General features: G+C 47.3%; 2 protein-coding genes across 2 annotated transcripts in view; one reads left to right on the plus strand and one right to left on the minus strand.

Annotated features, from left to right (window-relative positions):
- LOC114510749 (patr class I histocompatibility antigen, A-2 alpha chain-like) overlaps window positions 1–21,843 on the plus strand; it is a 512,772-nt gene that overhangs the window by 252,106 nt on the left and 238,823 nt on the right. The gene's annotated exons all lie outside the window — the stretch shown is intronic.
- LOC114510761 (class I histocompatibility antigen, Gogo-B*0201 alpha chain-like) lies at window positions 15,877–17,101 on the minus strand. Its single transcript, XM_036013365.1, is given in 3 exon segments — window positions 15,877–16,039; window positions 16,042–16,281; window positions 16,831–17,101. Coding segments are annotated over 3 exon segments (576 nt in total). The 5' UTR covers window positions 17,087–17,101; the 3' UTR covers window positions 15,877–15,959.

The raw sequence follows: 21,843 nt of genomic DNA on the forward strand, positions 1-21,843 counted from the left end.
CCCTTCTCTCCACATCCTGGCCAGCACTGGTTTGTTGCTCTATTGAAGATAGATTTTCCCACAAGTAAGATGTGATACCTGATTGTGGTTTTAATTTGCATGTCTCTGATGATTAGTGAAGTTGAGTATTTTTTCCTATGTCTATTTACCATCTGTAAGTCCTGCTAGGAGAAGTGTCTGTTCCAGTCCTCTGCCCATTTTTTTTCAGTCCTCATCTGAGGATATGTTTATTGATTTTAGAGACAGAAGAAGGGGGAGGAGAGAGAAACGTTGATGTGAGAGTGAAATATCAATTGGTTGCCTCTGGTCCAAGCCTTCAATCAAACCCTCAGCCACCTCAGGTATACTGGAAGATGCTCCAACCCACTGCTTCTTCAGGGTCGGAGGGGCGGGGGGGACTGGCCATTTTAAAATCAGATTGCTTCATCTCCCCCTTCCCTGTGAGCGCCTGTGTGTCCTTGGATTGAGATGGGTCTCCTATGGGCAGCATTTAGTTGGGCCTTGTTTTCCACCCACTCAGCTTGTCTGTGCACCAGCTTTCGGTTGGTGAGTTTGGTCCATGTCCATTCAGGTGATTATTGACCTACTAGGACTCTCTGCAGTGATTTTACCTTTAGTTTGTCATTGCTTTGTGTCTCCACTGTTAACTCTCCCCCGAGTTCCTGTCTGTTAGTTCAGTTTGGTGGCTCTCTGAGCCTCCTGTACCCAGGGTTCCAGCCCCGCTGAGCTACTGGGCATCCTTGACTCTGTCCCTGGTTTTAGCCACAACATTGGGGCAGCAGCTCCCCAGGCCTAGGTGTCACTTCTGCCCTTGGGCCCTCTGCGGGTCGTCAGGAGCACTGCAGGTGGAATCCCAGGCAGCAGAACCTGGAGTCCACACCTGGGCCCCTCCCCTGTCCGTTCTGATTCGTGGTGGGTCTTGCAGACGGGTTTGTGCGGGGAGCATCACAGTGTCTGACTTGTCACTCTCAGGGGAGTTCTCCTCCGCCAGGGTGCTGACGTCCCACCCTCTGTCTGCCACTGGGCACTTCAGTGAGCCCGCTGCACCTGCAGCCCCATCATAGCCCCGCCCCTTCAAGAATCTGTGAGTCTTACTCCAAGGAGGACCCAGAGCCTCTGGTGGGAGCTGAGCGAGCAGCTGTGGAGCTGGTGGGGGAAACCCTGCTGTGAGGACGGGGGAGGAACCTGTAGTAGAAGTGGGGGGTGGGGGGACTGTGGCAGAGTCACCCCTGGGTCACCTGAGGAATGTTCTCTGTGACCTTGTCAGTTCTTATCACTCCAAGCCGAGAGCTAATGAAGCCTCACTAACCCTGGACATTGTAAATGAAAATGACGATTAATTGGGCTCATGAGCCTCCTGCATCCAGCTGCTCCTGAAGTCCTCCTGCCTTCCTCCAGGGTCTCGGGGACGTTCGCTGGGCACCAGAACAAATGTGTGTTTCTGTTGCTGCATGAAATGGCACACACACACATCTCAGAGGCGGGAAGAGGGTCTTCTGGTTTGAGTGCTCATTTTAAATCCTCATCCAAGGCTGTGTTTATTGATTTGAGAAACATCGATTTGAGAGAGAAACATTGATCAGTTGCCAGTGATACATTGACCAGGCATCAAAAACCTGAAACCTTTTGGTGCAGGGACCAATGCTCCAATCAGCTGAGCCATTGAGGCCAGGGTGCATCTGTGTTTGATCTGCTTCTATAGGTCTGGTTTCTGATCACAGAGGAAATCAGTCGGTCTGTTAGTCACATACAAATTCTTATTTCCTCTCAGGCCTCTAACCACACCCAGTAAACCTTTTACAAAATAAAATGGAAAACACTTGGAATTGATGTGAATGTTCAAAACATATTTATGGACAATTATACAAGGAAGTTCCCCCAAAACAACCATAACAAGACTTAATATGGGAAGTGGAATTTCCCCATAATTTGTGTTTGGGATTCACAGCTGTCTCATGTTTTTCAGGGCACTGGGTCAGCGGTGGAGGAGCTGGTGTCCATGGCTGTGGGCACCCAGGGTGCGTCTGTACCTGCTGTGCTCAGAGCCCTGTGGCCTTGCCCAGCTTTACTGGCCACGCTAGAATGAACCTGGGACAGAGAGTCATGAAGCTCCCGTCATCCTTCGCCGGAATTCCAGGAGCGAAAGATGGACTCGGGCTCTGCCACAGAAATCAGGAGGAAAGTAAAAATGTGGGAGCCACCGCCCATATCATAAAAGGAAATGGTCCCCATTTCCAAGTCCAGGAAAATGCCAATGCGGTGTAAGCAGGAAATGACCATGAGCTCCGTCACCAGCCTGGTGCTGGCCTGGAAGGTGTCCTTCTCCCTGCAGCTCACGATCCAGAAGCCACGTTCTGAAGAGAGGACGACCTTCTCCTGCTGAAGAACAGACTCCTTGCAGATGCCCAGGTTCCACTCTGTGCTGGTGCCCACGTCCACCTCCCAGTAGTGCTGGCCGGATGTGAGCCGAAGGGTGCCCAGCACACAGAGGGATGGACTGAACCTCTCAGGACAGACACTGTGCTTCTGCTCCACATACACGCAGCGGACTTGCTGCCGGTCCTCGGAGATGTAGAGGTGGTTGTTGGCCGTGTCCACATCCAAGGTCACGTCCACTGTGGAAAGAGAAATAATCCATCAACTCTGTCCCCACCCCTCAGGGCCACCTCAGGGGCTCACGTGACTCATTCACTATCTCATCTTTAACTCCACACCTTGGGTTTTCCTGGGGGAACTTCCTGGGTCCCTGATTTCATCACATTTCAAGGACACAAGGAACAGTCATCATTGGAATTGGCTCTTGGTCATGACAGGCATTCTCTCTACATTAAGCTCTTTGCTTAGTTGATGAAGGAGGTTTTTTCCCTTTAGTGTGGACTCTGCATGGAAAAAGAGACTGTGACTGCTGCATGTTTTCAAAATTAGCATACAGATTGTCACAGATTCTGTCCACACGTACACCGGAACTAGGCATTTCAAAGGATGGAGAATATTGTACTTATTGCAGAGTAAAATTGACATGAAAGCTTTGTTTCCTCTCTCTGTCTCTAAATTATATTAAAATTATACATACACACATATACTATATTTATATGTAAATCTACAAATATATGAATCTGTACATATCTTTGTAAATATATGTGTATATATGTATTTTTTTCTAAGAGTCCTGACATTAGGACGCGTGGACACCTTAGCAGGAACCGGGACCGCAGCTCAATGGGGCAGTGCCTGGAGGGGTCTCATATGCCTGAACTCGGAGCACTGGACCAGGAGCTGGGGCCCAGCCTCCCTCTAACTCTGATTGGGACGCAAAGCTCCGAGCCTAAGGTGACCCCTTGATGGGGTTGGCCCGGCCTTAGAAAGAAACCTTCCAGAATAATGATTCCTCGCTCCCCGTTTTTGTTTATCTCATTTTTTCTTTTTTAATTTAATTTTTATTTTTTTAATCCTTCCCTGAGGATATGTTTTTAGTGATTTTGCACAGGGAGGAAAGGAGGTGTTGGGAAGGAGAGAGACATTCATCACTTCTGCCTCACTCATGAGCCCCCTGGTGGGAATCGAACCTGCAACCTTGTGGTGGACAGGAATCTCTCCAACTAAATGAGCCACCTCCAGGGCTCTTTAATTTTTAAAACAATGTGTTAAGTTTCAGTTACAGTTGATGTACAATACAAAATAATATTGAATGCAACTAGAGTTGAAAACATTAAAAAATCACTGATGTTTGCCAGATGGGAGGGGGGTTGGGGCATGCGGTAAAACAGGGGAAGGGGTTGGGAAGTACAGATGGGCAGTGACAGAATAGGCCCAGGGTGGTAGTGGGAAGCACAGGGAATACAGTCAGTAATACTGGGGTGATGTGCATGGTGCCAGGTGGGGACTAGGCTGATCAGGGGAATCACTTCTGGAGGTATATGAATATCTAATTACTATGCTATAATTTTAAGCTACTGTAATGTGTGACAACTGTAGTTCAAAGATCAACTTCAAACATATTTAAAACTGAAAATGGTTTACAAACACATTAAAAATATTTAAGAATCAGGAAGGATGGATTTTAGGGATACAGGCTATGGAACACCCAGACTTGGATTTCTACTCAATCAATCAAATTTCTACTCCATCAACCCCCAGTTCCAAATGACCACCAGCTACCTGTGTGGCTACCGAAAATACTGGATAGTACAGGTAAAGGGTATAATTACGCACTTTTTCTTTTCTTTTTTTTTAAGATTACCTTTGTTTATTGTTTTTAGAGAGAGGAGAAGGGATGGAGAAAGAGGGTGAGAAACATCAATATGTGGTTGCCTCTCCCAGGCCCCCTACTGGGAACCTGGCCCACACCCCAGGAATATGCCCTGACTGGGAATAGAACCGGCAACCCTTTGGTTCCTAAGGCTGGCACTGAGTCCACTGAGTCACACCAGGCAGGGCTAAGTCTTATATTTTCTTGGATACCGACAGATGGCTCTGATTGTGGGGCTTGGTTGAGAGACCTTCTGCCAAGCAACAGGACGCTGGTTTTATTCCTGGTCAGGACATGGGGGTGATTGTGGATTGGGTTCCGGGTCAGGGTCCTTACCAGAGGTAATCCATCGATGTTTCTCTCTTGTGTCAGTGTTTCTGACCATCTCTCACTCCCTTCCCCCCTCTCTTAAAGTAAATAAATAAAATCTTACAAAAAGAAAGAAAACCTACAGATGGTTTTAATGCAGACTTCTAGGTTGGCACATTGGGAAAGAACGAACATTTCAGGTGCCAGAACCCAGGTAAAGCACCTTGACTGAGGGCTTTGACAAGTGGCTGTTTCCCACAGGGTGGGGGCTGGTGGCCTCAGACCTCACCTTGGAACCTGCGTATCCTCAGGTTCATCCTCAGGATGGCTCTCAGCTGGGGCTCCAGTGCCCTGACCTCTGACACCAGCCTGGCCAGCTGGTGTTTGGGCCTGATGTCACTCTTCTGAGAAACTTCAGGGCAGATGAAGCACACAATCCCTTGTCCCCCCGGGGCCCCTCGACAGTGAGTCGACACACTTGAGGCAGCAGATGAACCCACATTTCAGGCTCCTGGGGTCTTCCAGGTAGGTCAGGCAGACATAGCAACTGCTTATGTCTTTAAAATGTTTGGCCATGGCTGCTTTCTGGTGGAAGGGACAGGTGGTTAGAACATCGTAAGTGACAAGGACTGATGGGTCCTGGGACTCCACCCTGTTTCTGTGAATAGCGACCTGTACTCCCTGCTCCCAGGCAATGAAGATGCAATCCAAGTGCAAACACACTAGCTCACGTCCTGGAATTTCTGATTTTAAAATGCTAGTTAACATGAAGACAAGATTCATCCTGGGGCTCTAAGTTAGGGGGTGAGATGGTCTCTACTCTACTTGTGAAATTTTTTTTTCAATCCTCACCTAAGGACAGGTTTTTATTGGTTTTAGAGACAGAGAGGAAGAGGGGTGAGGGAGAGAGGGAGACACACACACACACACACACACACACACACACACACACAGAGAGAGAGAGGAAAAAAGAGAGAGAGAGAGATTGTTTGCTTCTTGTACACACCCTGAGTGGAGCTCAACCATCAACCCTCAGTAATACAGGATGATGATCAAGTCAACCGACCCACCTGGCCAGTGCGACCTGTATGTCTTATGTCACATCTTCTAGTCTGGAGTGGCTATTGAGCCGGTGGGATGGGGCTTACCCACCTTGAAAAGTGTTGAGCATAAGCTATACCCTCGAATTTGAAGACATCACAGGACAGGAGAATATAAGCCACCTCCCAAAGAACTTCTGACATTGATGAAATGTTGAAATGACTGCCTTCTGCCAGTGATAATGAAAGGCTTGTTTTTTGTTTTTGTTTTCTTTTTTACTTGGTATATGTGTCTTGTAGAAAATAAGGTTAGCCCTGGCTGGGGAACTCACTTGGTTAGAGCATTGTCCTGATACCCCCAAGGTTCAGGTTCAGTCTCAGATCAGGGCTCAGAGAAGAAACAACCAGTGAATTCATCAATGAGATCATAACAAATTCATGGTTCTTTCTCCCTCACATCAGTAAGTTAAACAAAACTAAACAAAACAAAAACCCCTCATTTATGATGATGTCTCTGTGTGACTTGATATATCCAGTGGACAGGGCTGGTTGAGACCCAGAAATCCTACAACTGCCTCAGCTGAGTGTGGCTGAGACCCACAGCAGAACCTGAGAGGTGGAGTAAGTCAGTGGCTGACACTCCACTCACCACCTGGCAGGGTCCACCCATCTCGGATCTGACTCAGCATAAAGACGACCATGTTATTTCTGCCACCTGCTCCCATCAAAGGCATTCGTCCCTAGAGGTCCACCCCATGCCTGGGACTGAGCTGGCCTCAGTCAGCACTTGATGAACCTTTGTAGAAACAGGAAAGTCAAAACCATGGACTCACCTCTGGTGCACTGGGTCCTCTTCTGGTCTCCAGCTGCTTCCTCTGCTGGCTCAGCTCTGGAGTGAGGTGGACCAGCAAGCCCCTTTTATCAGGCAGGCCCCTCCTCCCACCTCACCCACTTTCTGTTTGTCACACTCAATCAAATCAGATTCTACCAAGGTAATGAGATTTTCTCACCCCACAGAGAGAACTTACCAGGAACAAAGGACATAGTTGTGTATGAAAGTTATTTGTAAATGAATTGAACAAAATACCACCATGTAATCATTGCAGATTAGATCCTGAATATGATTTCTGGTCCTGTCTTGGGAAATGAATATCAAAAATGAGAAAATTTTCTCCCTCAATTATAAAATGTGATCCTTTGGAATGTTGGTGACTGATCTGCCTAAAAATGTTTGGAATCACTGGATTGGGGATTGTAGTTGCATCATATGAGAAACACCAGGCCTCACACTACCTTGTTTTTTTTTAATTGTTTATTTTTTAACTATTTTTATTTTTGACATTATTACCAGTGTCCCATTTCCCCCTTTTGCTCACTTTGCCCCTGGCCTCACCTCCCTGCCCTCTGGGTGCCAGCAAGCAGCTGTCCCAGTCTCTGGGCTAATCTCTTTACCTTGTTCCATCTCCTCCCCTCCTCCCCTCTTCCAGCTGGCAGTCTGTTCCGTGTGTTCATACCTCTGTCCATTTCAGGGGTGTCAAACTCATTTCACCGGGGGCCACCTCAGCATTGTGGTTTCCTACAAAGAGCTGATAACGTTTTTCAGACTGTACAGATGTAACTACTCCTTAACTAGGGGCAAGGACCTCAGTGCTGCTGCCAGGTGGAAACAAGGTACCGGGCCACATAAAAGAAGGTGGAGCGCCAGATTTGGCCCCAGAGCCTGGTGTTTGCCGCCTGTGGTCTATTTTGTTTATTAGATTCCACAGATAAGTGAGATTAGATCGTGTTTGTAGCCCCCAACTGGCCCTTTAATCCTCTTTTGTGCCCTGACTGGTGAGGCTCAGTTGGTTTGGTGTCATCCTGCAAAGGAAGAGGATGCCGGTTGGATCCCTGGTCACAGTGAGAGAGGCCACTGATGGACGTGTCTCTCTCACATCGATATTTCTCTCCCTTTCTCCCTCCCTTGCCCTCTCTCTGAAAACTAAAAGCAGAAATATAAGCATCCCTCTTTTCTTATGTACATAGTATTTTAAGAATGTTATGTTGATTTTATTTTGTTAATTTTTAAAAATATATTTTATTGATTATGTTATTAGAGTTGTCCCATTTTTTCTCCCCTTTATTCCTCTCCACCCATATCTGCCCCACAATCATTCCCCTCCCTTAGTTCACGTCCATGGGTCACATATAGAAATTCTTTGGCTTCTCCATTTCCTGTACTATTCTTAACCTCCCCCTGTCTATTTTGTACCTACCATTTATGCTACTTATATCCTGTGCCTTTTCCCCCACTCTCCCTCCACCCCCTCCACACCGATAAACCTCCATGTCATCTCCATTTCTGTGATTCTGTTCCTGTTGTAGTTGTTTGCTTAGTTTGTTTTTGTTTTTGTTTTTAGGTTCAATTGTTGATAGCTGTGAATTTCTTATCATTTTACTGTTCATATTTTTGATCATTTTCTTTTTCTTCAATTAGTCTGTTTAACATTTCATATAATAAGGGCTTGGTGATGATGAACTCCTTTAACTTGAGCTTATCTGGGAAGCACTTTATCTGCCCTTCCATTCTAAATGGTAGCTTTGCTGGATAGAGCAATCTTGGGTTTAGGTCCCTGCCTTTAGTGACTTCCAATACTTCTTTCCAGCCCCTTATTGTCTGCAAGGTTTTTTTTTCCAGAGAGATCAGCTGATAGTCTTATGGGAACTCCTTTGTAGTTAACAGTCTGCTTTCTCTAGTGGTATTTAAGCTGATCTCCTTATCTTTAATCTGGGTAATGTAATTATGCTGTGCCTTGGTCAGGGCTTCTTTGGCTCCTGTGTCTTTGAGACTCGATGAGCTTCCTGGACTTCCCGAAAGTCCATCTCCTTTGCCAGATTAGGGAAGTCATCCTTCATTATGTTTTTAAATAAGTTTTCAGTTTCTTTCTCTTCCTCTTCTCCTTGTGGCACCGTTATTCATTGGATGTTGGGATGGTTAAAGTTGCCCCGGAGGTTCCTATGCCTGTCCTCATTTTTTGAATTCTTGTTTCTTTCTTCTGCTTCATGGTTGAATGTTTATGTCTTCCCTCTGCTGCAAATCATTGATTTCTTTCCCTATTGTCTTCTCTTCATTACTGGTGACCTGTACACCTGCCTTTATTTCACTTTTCATAACCTTCAGTTCTTCCTCTATTTTACAACCATACTCAATCATTTCTGTGAGCATACTGATTACCAATGCTATGTCTTCATTGCTTAGTTCTATTCTTGGAGTTTGATCTTTTTGTTCCTTTGGGCCATATATTTTCATCTGGGCTCACTTGTTACATAGTAAAGGGTGGAGCCTTGGGTACTTGCTAGGGTGGGGAACCCCGTCACTGTGTTGTGGCCCTGTATGTGGGGGAGGGGTCTGAGAGGGAACAGTGCTGTTTGCTCAGCTCTCACCCCACATTCAGTCACTTCCCCCACTTCCCATAAGCAAATCGGGTCCTTCTGGTGCTGATTCCCAGGTGGGGGGGGGGGTTGTGTACATTCTGTGACCCCATCAGTCTTCCTCGAGAACTGTCCTGTGAGGCTGGGAGTTTCTCCCATCGTTACCACAACCCTCACAGGTTTTAGAGTAGGAGGTTTTGAGGCTTTATTTCCCCACACTAGAATCCTGGGTTGCTTGGTCTGTCTTGCTCCCAGTCATTCCTCCTGCTGTATCTACATGCAAATGTGGGACTCCTGCTCCACCAGTCCCCGCCCCACATGGTCTGCTTGCAGCTTTCTCTCCCACTCAGGTCCTTCAGCCCACGCCTTGCAGTGAGTCCTCTCTGCCAGGCTGCCTATCTCTGCCCCTCACTAAGGTCTGGATGGATATTTCTTCTTTAACTCCTTCGTTGTTGGAATTCCATACAGTTCAATTTTCTGGCAGTTCTGGTTATTTTTTGTTTTTAAATTTGTTGTTTTCCTTCTTCTGATTGTGGGAGGAGGCAAACTGTATCTACCTATGCCTCCATCTTGGCCAGATGACTCTTTTCTCCATTAGCTGATTCTTTTTTAAAAAACTGATTTCAGAGAAAGGCAGAGGGAGGGAGAGAAAGAGAGATTTGTTATTCCACTCACTTACATTCATTGGTTGATTCTTGTACATGCCCTGACCTGGGGTGAAATCCACAACCTTGGCGCATGGGGACGACACTCTAAACAATTGAACTTCCCGGCCAGGGCCTAAAGCATTTTTTAATAAAGGTATCCTGGCGTTTTTTTTTCTTTTCGTTTTTATAGTAGTCACACAATATTAAATGAGCATTAGGTGTATAGCAGTAATTAGATATTTATATAATTTACAAAGCGATCCCCCCATTAGGTCTAATTACCACCTGGCACCAGGCATAGCTATTACAATGTTACTGAGTATATTCCCTAGGTTGTCCTTCACATCCCCGTGACTGCTCTGTAACTACCAATCTGTACTTTTTAATCCCTTCATCTTTTCCACCCAGCCCCACAAACCTCTTCCCATCCAGGGATCAGCAATTTGTGTGATACCTGACAGAATCCTGCCTTTTTCTTTTCTTTTCTTCAACTGGTGGGGAAAAAGAAAAAACAACTCCGTAATTCTAATTTCTGGCCAACCGGTTCATTTGGAAGATGGTGATTTGTCCTGTCAGATGGAGGGAGAAGCCCCAAGTTTCTTTATTTTCGATATAATATAAAATATCCTCATATTTGTATTGCTTCCTTTCATTGTTTTTACATTTTGTCCTCACTTGAGAACATGTTTTGTTGGCTTTAGAGAGAGGGAAGAGGAGAGAGAGAATGAGACATGGAGAAAATGTGGAAAGTTGATCGTTTGCTTCCGGCACATGCCTGACAGGGGGTTAAAACCAGCAACCTGGCTGTGTGCCCTGGCCAGAGATTCAACACCCCAACTTTTGCTTTGAGGGACAATGCTCCACTGAGCCACCCCACCAGGGCTGTAAGTATTCTTTATGATTATTTTAATTCCATTTTCCTAGAAGGTGAGGGGAAATGACAACATTTATAGCCAAGAATCTAACGGTGTTCCTGTCTTTGGGAGGACAGAAAAGTCTGGCTACAGAGTCTGTCCTGTGCCCAGCGCAACAGACGCAGGAGGCTGGCCCTGGACGGAGGGGCAGCATCAGAGCCGGCAGATGGGGAAGGACTGTGCTCTAGTGTGGACCTGCACAACCCTTCCCTCCTGTCCCCCATGGCGACCTCTGAGGGAGCCCTGGACTTGGGCCTCAAGCCCCTTTCACCAGCAGCCTGGCTTGGTCCCTCTGGGTCGCTGTAACAAAATACCACCGAGCAGGGGACTTGGAGGCAACACTGTGTGTGGCTCACAGTTCTGGACGCTGTGAGTCCTGGATCAAGGCTCCTGCATGGCCAATTACAGGTGGGGTCCTTCCTGTGTTGTCACTTCACAGGAGGGGAAGGGACAAGACGTCTCTCTGGAGCCTCTTCTCTAAGAAACGCATCCCACTCACAACCGCTCCACCCTCATGATCTGAGCACCTGCCAGTGCCCCACCTCTTAGAATATGTGTGAGGTTTATCACTTATCTTTTAAAAAGCAATTTATTAATTGATTTTACAGAAGAGAGGGAAGGAAAGAGACACAGACGGGAAGAGAGAAAGAGAGACACACAGGACAGACAGAGAGACACTGATTGGTTGCTGAACTTATCCATGCATCCGGGATCCAGCCAGCATCCATCTGAGCTATGGACCAGGGTAGGGGGTTATAAATTCTGCACATGGGTTTATGGACACAAACATGCAGACTACAGCATGGCCCAAGGTGCATTCATTGCACTGTATTTCCAAATGTGATGCAGCCTGTTGAATTACTGAGGAAGGAATTGTCTGATTCATGACTGTATTTTTAAAAAGCCCATATATTAGTTATTTTCATAACATGTACCCATTCTGGCAGACTTGGAAGATAATGGGACTTCATCTCATTCCTAATTCTTTTTCCTTCCCTGCTGCCTCGGATTATGAGAGGTCAGAGAGGCATCCCCATTCAATGAAAGAGAGAAATGTGAGTGACATTCACACACACAGTAACCACATGAGGCGGGTGACAAAGCCCTGGAAGAATTTCCTCAGAGGCCGGCACCTCCTGCAGGGGGATTGTGAAACAGGAAAAGTGTGTGTGGGGGATCACTGAAGGGCAGACACTTCTCTGTGTCCTTCTGTCTGTAGCTGTGTGTGTGTCTGTCATTGGATTTCATTTCATGATCCGGGATTTTTAAGTCACAAGCGAATACCTCATGGAAATTCACACTCCTGTCCTCACACCCAACTCTAAACCCAGGAAATCTCAGAAAAGTGGAACTTTGTTCAGGGTGGAGGAGCTCCATGGCTCCTGCCATACAAGGCTGCACTCAGGTTGCAATGGACCAACCCCTTACCCTCACTAACTGGGACTCTGGTGCATAAAGACCTGCAGGACCCTCCTGAGACTGGCCCCACTTGAAACACCCCCAGCACTTCCCCATCTCCTCCCTGCCCAGCCCAGGCAGGAGGGGCAGCTCAGGACCAGGCAGGCTCAGCACAGTCCCACCCAGGGTGCTGCCCACCTGTAGGTCCACAGTCCCTCCTGGGCTGACCCTCCTGGTTCTGCCCTGAGAGTGGACACAAGGCAGCCCTCACCGTGGCTGGTCTGAGCTCCACAGCTCTGTGCAGGGATTCCTCAGGCAGGGCGGCTTCTTGACCCAGTTAGCAGGGACAGAGTGTGCTGGTCCTGATCCTCCCCACAGAGATGCCCACTAGCATGTCATCTGTTCTGCTCAGTGACACTTCTGTGTGAGGAGCCTGGGTGTGTCTCTAAAATTACAGCAACTTGTCCCATGCAGATCCCCCTCAGGCACATATGGTGAACTGGGGACAGTGATGGTCAGTATGAGATGCCCTGAGGAGCAGCAGGGAGGAGGCAAGAGAAAGTGTCCCCTGTTCCCTGGGGAGGAGATGAGTTAGAGTCACATGTCATTGGGTGCAGGACATATGGGCCAGGAGCTCATGTCATGGTGTTTCCCACTGGCCCCTTTCCTTCAGCTCCTTCTTTCTCAGAACCCCATACCCAAGTCCCTCACACTGTATCCCTGTGACCCAGGCTGGTCTTCCTGTGGGTTCTATCCCACAGCTCTCACTGCTTACACTCTCTTCTGTTCTGTGGCTTTTCCTGAAACAGAGTGAGCCCCCAAATCCACATGAAATCCTTTTATGTTTTGATTAGAAAATATTGGGGACCATTAAGCTCCAGGAATCACTCAGGGGGTGATCCCAGAGAGAGCGCATTCTGAGATTTTCATTATGTTGACCTGAGAGCCACTTTCTCAAGCTTCTGCTTGACTTTACCCCACAGCTAGAGAAAACGCTGTGCCTTTCATGTCATGTGACAACATGTGAATGACCTTTCCCCACCCACAAAAAAACAAAAACCAAAAAAACCTTAAACAGGCATTTAAGTCCTTTCCCCACCCTGGGCCCTACCACATCACAGAATGCATGGATTCAAAATCTGTCTGAGATCAGGATGGCTTGTGGGCTTATCAAGATCTACTCGAATTTCTCCTCAAAGAGTGCTATCAGAATGTTGGGCATGATGTCCAAGTTAGTACCTTTTCAACTTAAAATATTTTTCTTTTTTTCTTTTTATCTTCCCATCAATATTTATCCCCACATTCCCTCTCCCACCTGCACCAACCCCTGCCCCCACATTATTACAAGTTGTCTGTGTCCATGAGTTAAATATATACATATTAAACATGTATATGGCTTATTCAGTAATATCCCTGGTAATTCTAGGTCCCATCTGACACCACACATAATTATGATGATATTATTGACTATATTCCCTAAGCTGTGCTTCACACCCTTCTAAAATGTGTTGAAGGCTAATATAGGACAACCAGCACATTGTCATTGACTTGGGTGGAAGTTATGAGAGGGGCTAAGCAGGGGGAGTGTAGAAGTGGTGAACGGCACAGCAGGACAATCTCAGAATACCTCCCTGTAAATAACTAATGAATGACAAACACCAAATGGTGAATCTGTGATGGGGAAACATGGCCATCACAGGCTGGGGAGTCACCAGATTGAATGTCTCCACTGTTGGGACAGGTGGGTGCAGTGTCCCAGTCCTTGTTCTCCTCTTCCACAGTCCTGATTCCCTCGGTGGCCTCATCCACGCTCACAGATTTAAAATGTCATTTTTGTAGAAGCCTCCTCCACATCTATGTCTCGAGCGCAGACATTTCTCCTCAAGGTCCCCACACTCATCTGTCCAACCTGACACCTCACTGGTGTTTCTAACACACATCTCACCTTGATCTTCTCTTCAGCTGAAAGCTTGAAATGCCCACCCCTCCCCACACATGTTCTGCCAGAGTCTTCCCCATCTCTGCTGATGTAACCCCCATCTTTCTGCTGGCACAGTACACATGTGGGGTGCCCTCCTGATTCTTTCCCCGACCCTGGATTGAATTCCTTAGGAAATGCTGTGAAATCCATCTTCCAAATGCATTCAGTGTCCAGTCCTCTTCCCACTGTGTCTACCACTCACAGCCCTGTCAGAACAACACAGCACCGGCAGCCTGGAGCCCTGGGAGCTTCCCCACACCTTTCCCTCCTGCCCTGGCTGGTCCCTTGTCTCCTGATTCGGTTCTCACCCAGCAGCCAGACTGACCCTGTGGCCTAAGTGGCTCTTGCTTGGGGAGGAACTCTCAGAGGAAGCCACTAAAGACATGGGCTCCTTGACCATGACCTTCCAGGACTCAGCATCTGCAGATGAGAGCAGTGTCTGCAGTGGATTAAGGATCCTGGACGATGAAACAGTTCCTGCTTTAAGCAGGTGTTTTCTCACCTTCTGATTGTCAGCTCTCTGCAACCCCACATGGACACCCCTGAGGGTCTACAAGATGGGGCCCTGGAAGTTTGGAATAACTCCTAAGCAACAAAGCAGCACTTGTTAGCATCAGGGAGTAAAAACATTAAAGCCAGAGGCTCCAAAAGGTATATTTGGAGGTGCAGGAAGAAACTATGAATATGCATGAGCACAGGTGGTCACAGGGAACATCACTGGGGACCCTGAGGTTCCCTTGTCCCGTGGCACACAGTCTGTCCCTCCTGGGTTGTCTCCATACCTCACAGTGAATTTATAAACGTAAGTTTATTAAAAACAGCTTAATAAACAGAATGAAGGTATAGATAGAATAAGACCCACTGGAAAACAATACACCTTGGAACTTTGAATCTACATCTCTTTTGATCTATTTACAATATAATCATTAATATTAAAATATCAGGACATTGAGATGATTAAATAAGGCTCTGATGCTGGGTGCAGAAACAGTAGACAGTGAAGCTTAAAGTCTCAAGGGGAGGCTGTAGTAACTATTTTAGCACGAAGTCCTGTGGAAAGCAGATCGGTCACCCTGGAAAGAAAGTTTATCATAAAAAAATTCAGGTCAGTCTCAGAAGGGTCACATTCTCTCCCCAAGCCACCACATGCTCAAATGTCCCACTCTCAGAATCCCCAAAACCCAGCTGGTCCCTGGGTTCCCAAGATCCCCACTTCCTGCCCTCACCGTTCATCCCATCATGAGCTGTGAGAGACACATCACAGCCCTGGGCACTGTTGCTGTCTGGGGAAGACACAACAGCAGAGTTATGGGTGGGGGAGCCCCCCTCACAGATCCAGCCCACACTCTCCCAAGGGTCCCAAGACATCACCTCCCCAACACCCAGACTTACAGGGAACCGTAGCATAGCTCTCTCTACCCTCTGCCTGTGGGAAGAAAACGTTCTGTGAGAAGTCAGGGGAAAGGCTGGGTCCCGTGACACTAAAGGAGCCCATACTCTGAAGCACAGGGAAGGTTCCAGAACTGTGACTAAACACTCATGTTAGAATCCAGAAACACGGGGAAAGTACATGTGTGGGGACTGGACCTACCACCACTCTGGACATCTGTCCTCAGCAGGGGCCTTTCCCTCTGGACTCTGACAGATGGGAATCAGTCCCCATGACTAGAATCACCAGGTGATAAATGTGTCCCTCACTTTCCCAGGGGCCTCAATAAAGAGTCAGTGTTAGCAAACAGGCCCCAGATGGACAAGCACCCATGTGGGGACATGATGCCCATAACAAGGCAGAGCACACTTCCACCTGGGCTTGACCCCCAGGGGGACAGGAAACTCAGCCCCACTCCTTGCTCACCTGAGCACTTCTTCCTCCACAGCACAGCTCCAGTGACCACAGCTCCAAGGAGACCCAGGGCAGCAGCGATGCCCATGATGATGATGGTGGTCTGAGGAGGGGGGTCTGTGAGGGGAAGTTGAGAGGTCAACCTCAGTCCTGAGTCCTGACCCTGCTCAAGGACACCCTGAGGAGAGGCTCTGTGCCCACGCCCCCTCCTCACCCCATCTCAGCGTCAGGGGCTCAGGCAACCCTGGTGCTGCACAAGGCACGTGTATCTCTGCTCCTCTCCCGGGGGCACAGCCACAGCTGCCCACTTCTGGAAGGTCCCGTCCCCTGCAGGCCTGGTCTCCACAAGCTCCATGTCCTGGGTCAGGTCCTCCCCTTCATGCTGCCAGGTCAGGGTGATGTCCGCAGGGTAGAAGCCCAGGGCCCAGCACCTCAGGGTGACCTCATGGTCAGAGATAGGGTGGTGGGTCACGTGTGTCTTTGGAGGGTCTGAGGGGAGGGTGAGAAATTCAGGAAGTTTACATGGTCATGGAACACTCCAGCAGTGCTCATGTGACCACCCTGAGAGTGGACAGGACGGTGGTGGGGGGCAATACCCAGACACCAGCCTGGCAGAGGCACCTGGGATATTTTCCTATTTCTTGGAAATTTCCAGAATCAGGGTGAGAACCTAAGGTAGGAGTGTGCAGGTCTCTAAGGGGAGACACAGACTCAGGTGGAGGCTGAATGACTCAGAAAACCCTGAGTGAGGTCTCCAGAGAAGGTCTCGGGTGGAGAACCAGGGAGAGCGTCCTGGTGCACCAGGTGCTGCAGGGTGTGAGGGAACCGCTGTGGGGTGTTTCAGGGAGAGGCTGGGTCCCTTATCATCCTTTAGAGAAAGCTGGGCGCACAGGTGAGTCACAGAATAAGGACTCCTGGGGGACTCTTCCTGTCCTGAGCAGGAGGGACATTCTAACACTGGCCCATTTGCCTCCTCTCCTTGTAGGAAGCCACACCAACCCACAGATCCCCTCCTCTGGAAGGCCCACACCCTGGTACCTGTTTGGAGCAAGGTCTCCTTTCCGTTTTCTAGGAACAGGCGGAGCCAGTGCACACAGATGTCCCCTAGGACTCTCTGTCTTTGCTCTGCCGCAGGGAGCTCCACCAACTGGCGCCAGGTGATCCGGGCCGCTGTGTCGGTTGGGGTCCAGGAGTCCAGGTCCTCGTTCAGGCAGATGAAGTCGGTGCCGTCGTAGGCGAGCTGAGTGTATCCACGGAGGAAGCGCCCGTCCCATCTCAAGTCGCAGCCCCTCATTTCCTGGAAGGTGTGAGCCCTGACCCCGCCCCCGCGTCAGGTCCCTCCATTTATTCTCACCAGGAGCAGGAGTCTGCTCGGGACCAGACTAGTGAGGACCCGACTCCCGGTGTTCAACCCAAACTGAGAATTCAAACTGGTAAAGTCCCCATGGATTCCTTCTGGGTTGGATGTTGCGCGCACCCCACAGCCACTGAGTGACGCTGGGACCCGGATAGTCGGCGACCCCGGCCTTTCTGAGGGGATGAGGGCCAGTAACCAGGCGCACGTGGCTCACGGTCCTCGCTCTGGTTGTAGTGGGCGCCCAGGTTGTTCACGTTCCCTCCGTACATCTTGTCATACTTTTTGATGCCCCGCGTGTAGTAGTCCCAAAACTGTGGATGCTCCTGCTCCACCCACGACTGCTCCATCCACGGCACCCGCGGCTCCAGCCTCGGGCTTGTGGCGTCGCTGTTGAACCGCAGGATCTCCGTGTCGTCCACGTAGACGAGGACTTTGAACTGGGACTTCCGCGGCCGGGTCCGGACACGGAGCTGGAGAAAATTCTCAGGCTGTGGGGCCCTGGAGGTTGGAAGGACACTTGTCCTTGGCAGTCGGGCGGTTAAGGGCTCAAGTCCCGGGAAAGGAAAGAGGGTGGGTGGTGAGAGGCGGGGGAAGGGGGCGGAGACTAGAGGTGGGGGTCCGTGGTCTGAGCTGCTGGTGCTGGAGGCGCGCTTTCCCCGGTCCTGCGTCGTCCGCGCCTTGTCCCCTCGTTCCAGCCCCGCGCAGGCCGTCCCTCCGGACCCCGCACTCACCGGCCCAGGTCTGGGTCACGGCCAGGGCCAGGGCCAGGGCCAGGGCCCCGGAGAGCAGCAGGAACACGATGGGCGCCCCATGACTCTCCAGGAGAGTTCCAGTTGTCTTTACATATCCAGAACCACCGTTACACTGATTGGCTGCTCTAATGTTCAAACATCCAATGGGAGTGAGACATGAGGTAGCGTCATGTGTATCCGGAAGGTAGTATCTGACGTAGGTTGTAAAAGGGAGAAGTGACACCTACAGGAGAAGGGGACTCCTCAGTCCTGTGAGTACCCCCCTCACCCCATCTCGTCCTCCAGGTCTCTGGCTAAGACCCTGCAGCTAGGCCTGGGGACCCGGGACTTTGCGCTGAGTCCCCTCCTACACGGAGAAGTCTCTGTCCCTCTGTCTCCCTGAGTCCCGGCCCACAAGGCTGTTTTAGTCATCGCGTCTCAAACGTTTTGGTTTCAGAATATCTATACTGCCTTACAAAATAGGGAGGACGGCCAAAAGAACTGTGTTTGTGTGCGTTATAGCTGTCAGTATTACCATAAGGAAAAACAGTTTGAACAAAATTATTTAGAATAACTTTAACAACCTATTACATGTTAACAGAAATAATATTTTATAAAAAATATTCCCCAAATAAAAAGTAGTGACAAGAGTGGGTCTGCCTACATGTTACATTTTTGCAAGTCTGAGTGCTTGTCTGCCTCATTAGAAGGTCTCTGGATTTTCATATTTGCTTCTGTGTTTAATCTACTATTTTGGTTGTAGTTTACTAAAAATATACAGCCTCACACAAATATGTAGGGGAGGATTTTTAAACCTTTCAGATAAGTGAGGATATTCATCTTGGATTGCACCGTAAAGCTACACAAGTGGTAGTTCCTGAAAAACTCTTTGCAGAGTGGAACCTGAAACAAATCCATTGAGTATTCTGTTACATTACTTGAGTGGTTCTTGTATTGATGTAGGATTATTTAAAATTAATGCATCATTTCATTAAGTGATAGAGATCTCCCAGTGTTGATACATTTAATGACACATCATCAAAAATCACATTTGTTAACGTTACCACAGACCCCACTGGAAATGGTTGTCAGCTCTGGGAATCTGTCTGGCTGCCATGGTGAGACAGACATACATTTGCCAGGACCCTGGTTTTCCTCTGAGAGCTTCCATTCCATCCAGACAATAAGTGCTGTCAGGGGTCAACTGCCTGTTGACTCTTCTTGAGGGAGAAGCTCACATTCATTTGAGAGAGTGTTTGCCAGTTCGCCGCACCTCAGTCATCACAGCTTCTGTGTCTCTCATTCTCTTAAGTGAACTTGCTGTTCTGTGAAGAAGAGGCTGACTCGGCCCTCACAGGTCACTTTCCTGGGCTCATGACACTTGGGAATGAATGTAGCAGAAGTGTGTTTGTGCACTTTCCCAGTCATTGTAGGAGATATTTTATTTTTTTATTCTCCACTTTCATTAAGGACAGTTAAGAAATTAATTCATTTGTAAATGAATTCAAGGTATATTATCTTCTTTTAAAATAATTTTTTTATTTTTCAATTACAGTTGATCTACAATATTGGGTTCTGTACAACTCTGTGTTTACATGTTGATGTAAATTACAAACTGATCACCCCAATAAATCCAGTACCCATCTCACACCATTTGTAGTTATTTCAATATTAATGACTGTATTTTATTCCCTGTGCTGCACTTTACTTCCCCATGACTGTTCTGTAATTACCAGTGTGTCCTTCTGAAGTCCCTTTACCTTTTTCTCCCTTCAGTCCCTTCAGTCCCATACCATCTGGCAACCAGCATCTGTTCCATGAATCTGTAAGTCTGTTCTGTTCTGCTTGATTATTTCATTTTTCATATTCCACATAGAGGTGCAATCATCTGGTGTTTGTCTTTCTTTGACTCACTTATTTCACTCAGCACAATATCTTCCATTCATGTAGTCACCAGTGGTAAGCTTTCATGAACTTTTATGGCTGAGTCATATTCTGCTGTACACATGCACCACTTCTTCATCCATTCATCTCTTGAAGGACACTTAGGTTGCTTCCATATACTGGCCTCTGTAAATGATGCTGCAGTGAACATATGGATGTGTATCTCTTTTTGATGTGGTGGTTTTTTTTTTCAGATAAATAGCCATAATTTGAATGGCTGGGTCCTTCTTTGTCTCTTGGTATAGCCTTTGTTTTAAAGTCTGTGCTTTCTGGTATAAGTATTGCTACTCCAGCTTGAATTGTTTGTTTCCATTTTCATGAAATATCTTTTTCCATCCTTGTGCTTTCAGTCTGTGTGTCTCTTCCTATCTGAATTGAGTCAGTTATAGGCAGCATAAGTAAGGGTCTTATTTTCTTATCCATTCAGTCACCATATGTCTTTTGATTACAGCAATTAATTAATTTGCATTTATACTAATTTCTGATAGAGATGTAGTTGTTGCCATTTTATTATTGATACTTGTTTTATTTTTCTTCTTCTTCTTCTTCTTCATGACGACCCTTTACATTTCTTGTACTACTGGTTTCGTGGTGATAAACTGTTAGTTTTTTCTTGTCTGGAACACTCTTTATTGGTCTCTTGATTAAAAATGATAGCTCCTTGGTTTTCATAACTTTGAATATTTCTTGTCAATCTCATTTGACCTGAAAAGTTTTTGTTTAGAAATCAACTTTTCATCTTATGTGAGCTGCCTTGTTGATAATTAAGTGCTTTTATCTTGGTGCTTTTAAAATTCTCTCTTTGTCTTTAACCTTTGTCATTTTCTTTCATTGTTTTTAAAAATTTCTCATTTTAACCTTTGTCATTTTCATTATGTTGTGTCTTGGAGTGGGTTTCTTTAGATTTATCTTGTTTGGGACTCTGCACTCTGGACTTGTGTGTCTACTTTTTTCATCAGGTTAGGGAAATTCTCTGTCATTGGTTTTCAAATAGGGCTTCCATTCTCTGCCCTCTCTCTTCTCTTCCAGGTGCCACCATGATATGAATGTTGGTATGCATGAAGGTGTCTGAGAAGCTCCTTATGCTATTCGCAGTCTTTCTTCCTCCCTCCCTCCCTTCCTTCCCTCCTTCCTTCCTTCCTTCCTCTCTTTCTCTCTTTCTCTCCTCACTCTCTCCTTCCCTATCCCTTCCTCCCTCCCTCCTCTTCCTCCCTCTCTCTCTCTCTCCTGTTGTGATTGTGTGTTTTCTGGTACTTTATCTTCCCAATCTCTGATTTTATCCTGTGATTCATCTACTCCACTTTTGATTCTCTGTAATGTATTCTTCATTTCACTTATGGTATTTTTCATTTCTAATGTTTTCTATCTCCATTTTAATGTTTCCTGTTTCTTTGATGAAGTTCACACTAAGTTCATCCACTCTGCCCCTAAGTTCATTGAGCATTCTTACAACCAGTGTTTTGAACTCTGCCTCTGGTTGATTGCTTGCCTGAAATTTGGTTAGCTCTTTTCCTGGAGTTTTGTTCTGCTCTTTCATTTAGGACATGCTTCTCTCTCATCATTTAGTCTGCCTTCCTGTGTTTGTTTCTATTGTGAGGTACAGCTGGTCCATCTCCTGGTCTTGGTAGTGTATCCCCATGCAGTGGGTGTCCTGTAGGGCCCAGTAGTGCAGTCTCCTCCCTGTTCACCCAACCTGGGCAGTCCTGGTGTCCACCATCCCCTCTGTGTGCTGTGTGCACCCTGCTGTTGCAGTTGAGTTATGATTGCTATCTTGACACAGACATTTCCCTTTTAGGACTTTATCCTAAGAAGATAATCACACATGTTCTCAAATATATATATACACACAAGGGTGCTTCTTGTATTGTGGTCTGATAAAAGCATAAGGATGGATTTCTCTAAATGCTCCAATCAATAGAATGATGGTAACTGTTGATGGGGAACTCAGGAGTTGAGAAAATTTTAGTGTTAGGTAACAGTTAATAAGCTTAGTAATGAAGGCCTGTAAAAACTGTTGTT

Source organism: Phyllostomus discolor, chromosome 12 (genome assembly GCF_004126475.2).
Source record: "Phyllostomus discolor isolate MPI-MPIP mPhyDis1 chromosome 12, mPhyDis1.pri.v3, whole genome shotgun sequence".
NCBI classification, from domain to species: Eukaryota; Metazoa; Chordata; class Mammalia; order Chiroptera; family Phyllostomidae; genus Phyllostomus; species Phyllostomus discolor.